At 35.9% G+C, this 6,829-nt stretch overlaps 1 protein-coding gene across 1 annotated transcript; it reads left to right on the forward strand.

Moving 5' to 3' along the window:
* Positions 1-481: 481 nt before the first annotated feature.
* On the forward strand, positions 482-2,320 carry LOC120341412 (uncharacterized). Its single transcript, XM_039409914.2, has one exon. The coding sequence runs from the start codon at positions 1,057-1,059 to the stop codon at positions 1,972-1,974; it is 918 nt and encodes a 305-aa protein (XP_039265848.2). The 5' UTR covers positions 482-1,056; the 3' UTR covers positions 1,975-2,320.
* Positions 2,321-6,829: the final 4,509 nt, after the last annotated feature.

The following is a 6,829-nucleotide window of genomic DNA, read 5'->3' on the forward strand; positions in this document are numbered from 1 at the left end:
ATTTTTGACGCTGCGTGAAATCTTAATATTTTTACGGAATTTATAATTCAGAATTTTAGGTTTTATTTAAATCTTGTACGACATCTTGCGATCACTCAAATAAATTATATACGTTGTTGTCGCCATCTACCGAATGATGGTATTTTGACGACGATAGCTTCAGTAGGAGCGACGCTCTGCGCCGTTGAATGCCGGGCAGTCAATTTTCGGCAAAATTTCCGTTTTTTTACCAAAAAAATAATTATGCAACATTAAAAAAGATGAGGATAGATGTAGATATAACAGCACAACCTATAATAATTAAAATTAGCAATATACGGCGCGTTTTAGCCAAGATATGGCCGTTCAAAAATTTTGTCCGAAGTTAGGGACTGTCCGAAGTTAGGCGCTTTTACGGTATATTGGTGGCACCTTGTTCCTGTGTTCTGTTGTTTTTCACTGTAGGCCCTACATCCAATCAATGTTCTGTCCTTTCGTAAATATCAAATCTATTGGTATGGGGAAAGCCTGGTATAAATCGGTGGTGGGCGTTGCTAAGCGTTAAGAATATTCTATGCTTGCCATTGCACATCTGATTCATCTGCTTGGGTTTGTATCCCATGGTTGATAACTATTTGGAGTAGATTGGTGGACTCCTTGCCATCACAGGGCAGCAGGGTGGTTCATGTAATGTTGACCGCTGGTCGGTTGCGGCTTCCTCCACCTGTCCACCAACAAGTTCATGCTGCCATGCATCTGAAATAAATAACTGACCGACTCTTTCCATACTCCGAACTGATACCCAGACGAAATTCTGTGTTTAGACAAATGATTGAGCTGTCTTATCGACTTCCCTCTCCTAGGATAAATATGAAAATCGCATCGTAACTATGAAGGTCTTGTTTTGAGATAAGTTGCTGTATTTTACTCACAGCTGGTTTTGAGAGGTGCCAAGACTTGTTTTGTATATGTCAAAAGATGAATTATCGAATGATACCTAACTTTGAAAACCTTACTTTTATATTCCGATATCACATAATTTATAGTATTTTTGAATGAAATGATTGAAAAGTGATCATGAGTACTCAGTATAGTATTCTATTTAAACAAGAACAAGCTCATGAAGAAGGGATATGGGCTTGTGCCTGGGGTAAGAGTGAAAAAGATGGTACGGAACATATTGTAACAGGTTCACTGGATGACAAAGTAAAATGTTGGAAATGGGTGGATGAACAATTAGAATTGAAATGGAATATGGAAGGACATTTACTTGGTGTCGTATCAGTAGCGATAAATTCAGCTGGAACAATTGCGGCATCAAGTTCTTTAGATGCCCATATTCGCTTGTGGGACTTGGAAAGTGGAAAACAAATTCGCCAAATTGATGGTGGAACAGTAGAGGCCTGGACTGTTACATTTTCTCCCGATTCGAAGCACCTTGCGACTGGCGGGCACACTGGTAAAATTCATCTCATTACTGTACCTGAAGGCCAAAAAGCAACTGAGCTTGATACAAGAGGAAAGTTTACTCTTAGTATCGCTTACAGTCCAGATGGAAAATACATAGCGTGTGGAGCGATGGATGGTATTATCAAAGTTTTTGACATCACAACACAAGGTCTTTTGCATACGTTGGAGGGTCATGCGATGCCAATACGATCACTGGCATTTTCACCAGATTCAGAAAGACTCATTACTGCATCTGATGATGCTCAGATTAAGATTTATGATGTTAAGCAGGCGAGTCTGATTAACACATTAAGTGGGCATTCATCTTATGTTCTTAATGTGTCATTTTGTTCTGACAATGTGCATTTTGTCTCAAGCTCTTCAGATAAAAGTGTAAAAATATGGGATTCAACAAATAGACAATGTGTACAAACATTTTACGAACACTCAGACCAAGTTTGGAGTTGTCAGTATAATAGTAATGGATCAAAAATAGTATCTGTTGCAGATGATCGTGCTATCCATGTTTATGATTGTCCAATATAGTTGTGTATGTTTTAGGAATCCTTAGACCAAAGTTTAAATTTTAGTGTAGTGTGTGTCTGGAATGTTTGCCAACTATAGTGTAAATTAGGACAAACTTAAGACAATAGATAGTGGATTCTCATTGCAACATTGCTTTCTTATCTGGTGCAGATTTACTGTCTGAAGGCAAAATAAATTGATAAGAACTCGGCCAAATAATGTTTCTTCGCAATCTTGCAGTGGGATATGATCGATCACTTTATTAATTGCTAAACGAATATTTCATAAAAACCACTGATTCTGGACAGACTCCAGACAACTGTTCATTAATATTGATTGCACTGTTTTATTAAATTTGTTATGAAAATCTTAATTTTTTTATACTGAGAGGAGTTAGAAGCTGAGCTTTATTAATCTTTGACTGGTCAGTAGCAGCAACATGCTTCAGTATTTGACACTACAAGACTGATATTTTAAGCAATATAAATAATAAGGCATAGTCTTGTGAAGGGATGGGCAAACTATGGCCCGCCAAAGCATTTACTACAGCTTCTTGTTCTTAGCGGAAGTTGTGAAAATTTCTTAGCACACAAAATTTAGATTTATTTTCAAACCTTACTTGAAATAACAAAAATATAATTTGTTAATTAAAACAATAATAATAATGATTTTTTTATCTCTGGCTCAACAATCTCCATAGCGAATGGAAATATTATCTGTGACTTCACAGTCAATTTCTTGAACATTCTGAGTTTTGTACAAACGTTATGTACTCTATATAAAATGTTCCAAATAGAATCCTCGGTGTTGGAGACGAGACTTGTAGTCATTGCGCGAAATTTTCAGTTTCTGGCACAAACTCCATGGGGATTCCGCAGATTTTTGCGAGTTCACCCATTGTTTGAGGATTGGAGGACATACTGTCCTTCGAATACCCTTGCAAATAAAAATGTGGAGGGGGGTACACGTCATACACGTGGTCTGGGAGGGTTCATGTCCCCTCCCCCCAATAATCCTTTAATCAAAGGAACCAAACGAGATATGTGAAAATGCGCGCTTAAATGCCTTGGATAACTTCGGCAGCTAAGTACGTTTGTAAAACGATTCTTTGAGATATTGTTGAATATCAGTAGCTATTTTTTGCTGACATTGTTCGGAGCAATGCACGAGTGAGAATCGTATTACGTCAACCAGTCAAAGGTGTAATTAGGAAAGAATTTACATATTTATTCGGGGGAGGGGAAAGCCAGTAGAACGGCTTCATTATAATTAGTTCAGCCAGTTGCTTATGTCGAATGAGTTGCCTTTATGCAGGGGAAGCTGCAACCGACCAGCGCTTACCTGAACCACCACCCTACGGCGACGAGGAGTCCGGAAATCCTCATGCACATAATTATCCCACAAGGGATTCGAACCAGAGGTGCGTGCCTGTGAATGTAACGGTGTCTGTAAGATTTCCTTCGGAGGTGCTTTCCTCATAAACATTACTGCTGCTATTGACAGACATGCCCTGAGAGCAGAAAGTACGCTTCAGTGGAAAATCAATGAATGATTGACAATTTTACCGTGCGAGTTCGTCTCCAATGCCAAGGAGGAGGTTGGTAACATATTCTTGAAAGATCTTGCCTTCATCTATCTACAAGATAACCTCGTACAGAGTGTCCTAGGCGTTTAAAATTATGGTGTATAATCATACACAAACTGGAGTTTAAGAGCGAACCAAATGAAAATACATTTTTTTTCATTTTCTTGAAAGTAATTAGGAAATTCATGGGTTCCGTTTTTTGGGCCACCTAGTCTTACCATACTATATAAAACTCCGGTGTTATCAAATGAATTCTGGATTTCCGTTGGAGTTAATGCAGTGCACACAAGTTTTTCGATGCTTTTGACAAAGCGCATTTATATAAACTATTACAGTTTAAAACCAGTGCGGAGTGCTCCATGATCATGGACAATGACATGGATAGAGATTAAGTTTTAAAATATAATTTTAAGTGGTGAATTTAGCCGGAGTCGTATTCCCTAAACTCCACGAAATTCCGGATTCTCAGACTTTTTAAAATTCTGATCGTGCTAAGAGTCATAATTTTCTACTGAAACTCGGAAAGATTTGAATTGACTATTCGTTCTTATTGGTCTATTATATAATAAGCAAGTCTGCGTGAATTAAAGTTTTTGTTAATAAAAATCAGGTTTTTGCGAAGATTGATTCGTATTAAAAATTATTTACGGCCTGGGATCGGAGTCGAAATTAACACAATCAACTTTGGCTTGAACATCCCTTGAAGTTTGTCAACAGTTCATGAATACCAAGTTGCAAATCCATAGTGATTCAAGAGTCTCACAGCACACAAACACAAATATATTTCTGTAACGTTTCATCTGACCAAAGTCGGACTTCTTCGGACATACATAGTTCAACTATGAAAACAGTAACATGCCTATTTAACCAATCAGTGTGAAAGTGTGGGAGTTACGCATGTTGAATGATTGCCATAATTTCGTCTTTATTTGAACTTTGATAAGCATATATAAAAATGGCATACAATACTGAATATGCACATTTATAGAAATATCCCTTTTTCAAATAGATTCAGCAAATTTTGAGCAATTTCAAAAGCGTTGTGTTTGCATGTGTTAGCACAAGTTATTAGAGTCATGAACTCTGTGATATTTACAAAAACCGTCTATGATCCGTGAGCTTATGGATAAATATAATGCAATCTAAAATTTTATCATTTTTAGCACATTACAGTGAATAAAACAAGTCGATATTTTTAGTCTAAATTGTAATATGAAATTATCATGAAATGGCATTAAATTTGAATATATTTTTAAAAATCAGTGTCTCGTCACAATTAGCCGAGTGAACCAGCGTTACGAAGAAAAGGATAACTTTAGCTGAGATTGAGAATTCAGATTTTGAAGTGAAAAGGCTTAAGAATAACAGAAAAACAACAAAAAAATAAAGACAAATTTAGATATTGATTCATCGTTTTTTAATACCATGGTTTCGATTTGGTTTGATTTGGATGGGACGATATTTGAATATTCCGTGATCTATCTAATAGTAAGTTATAGCCTTGAGCACCATACAAACCATACAAGCTTCTGTACCGCGACGAATATCGTACATACTTTACACGACACGAAAAATAATATTAGTCATATCAAAGTTTCGTTTATACATTATAAAATTCCGAAAATAAAACTTTATTCCATTAAAACGTGGAACAGTAACACGACATACCTCAATAAAATCTTAATGCCTAACGAGATATAATGATCAAGCAAATGTCGCTCACGCATTGCTGTCAAAAGTAAAATGAGTCATGATTATTATTATATTCTAACATTTTTTCTTACCTAACGATGTTAGGAACATATATAACTTCGTATGATTCAATAATTAGATTAGATTTCATTTAGCTGAGTACAATCTTTCGAGTTGTGAGTCGAGGAAGATTTTAATACGGCCTTGAGTTGAGAGCTTAAATATAAAGGCGTAAATATTTCTGTAAGCGCAGGCAATGTATTTATAAATTCAGGTTTTTGGCAAAATCACCACCATGTCCTCAACGTCGACCCAGAAAATTGTACAAGAAAAGTTTGCTGTTGCGTTAGTGCAGTGGTAAATATGTTCACGTAAGATTTTGAACGTTATATCTCTACATGCAATTGTTGTCCATCACACTCATATGTATTACTATTTTAAGTTGTGTGTTATTAAGTTGTAAAAATATACTGGTAAAGAGTTCATGTATTCATTCTTGCACGAATATTTAGCACAAAATCAGAACTCGCTTCTTTGTTTTAAAAATATTGCAATAGTAATAGTTGTGTAAAATAATAAATAAATAATCAAATTTCCGATCCATCGCTGCTCCATGTAATGTCTGGTCACAGGTATTTGTTCTGTTAATACAGTGGATCTTCCTGAACCCGCGCCGGAGGCATTTGCGACTTATTTGATTTGTTTGGAAGTCGCTTCATGTAAGAGGCTTTCGTTGGATTAAGATATAATCAAAGATGTACGCAAGTCGAATGTTTTGAAAGACAAGCCAAATACCCGTTTGGTGAGATTTGCAACATTGTTCATGGTGATTTTATCGCGACACTTTGTGGTGCATTGCTCATGCTACATTGATGTAATGTTATAAAGTGTATTCGCGACGCATTTATCGCTTGTTTTAGGAATTCTCTATTCCTGCGCAAAATAAATAAATGATATATATATATATAAAACGTTTCATATTACGATTTAGAGGATGGCATCATATTGCAAAAGAATTTGCACTTTCAGAATCAATTTAAACGCGAGATTAATTTAATGTTTGTATATGGTTTTCAATTTATTATCTCAATTTATTATTTTTTTTTTATTGATTACTGTTTAATAATTTTCCAGAGGAGGGTGACATACACTTGTCCTAGCAAAAAAACGCACATGCTAAAATATTTTTGTAATCAATTGCCTTCACAAAAGTGACCGGTTTAAAATTGTTGCAAACAATTTGTGTGTTGCTCATGGCGTCGAAGTCTGCTGTAATCCTGATTAGTCTGGCGGACGAACAGTTGCAGACGCTACCGTATTAATTTTAATTCTACTCGTAAAACGCAGTTAATCCAAGAGTAAATTTATTGACTGTAATCTTGAAGCTCTTGATACATGGCGGTTTATTTAACTTGTATACGTTGTTTTCAACTATATGGTTTGCCTACAGGCTACAATGATTCACAACTAGTCAGTCGTCTTTCGATTTAGATGACTTGTGGAAATTTATTATGTACATTTTGCTAGTAAAAATGAGAAGCCGTATAAAGACTGTATATTTTGTAGAAAACCTGGCAAACTAATGCCTTGCGAGGAACT

Source organism: Styela clava, chromosome 14 (assembly GCF_964204865.1).
Source record: "Styela clava chromosome 14, kaStyClav1.hap1.2, whole genome shotgun sequence".
Classification (NCBI taxonomy): Eukaryota; Metazoa; Chordata; class Ascidiacea; order Stolidobranchia; family Styelidae; genus Styela; species Styela clava.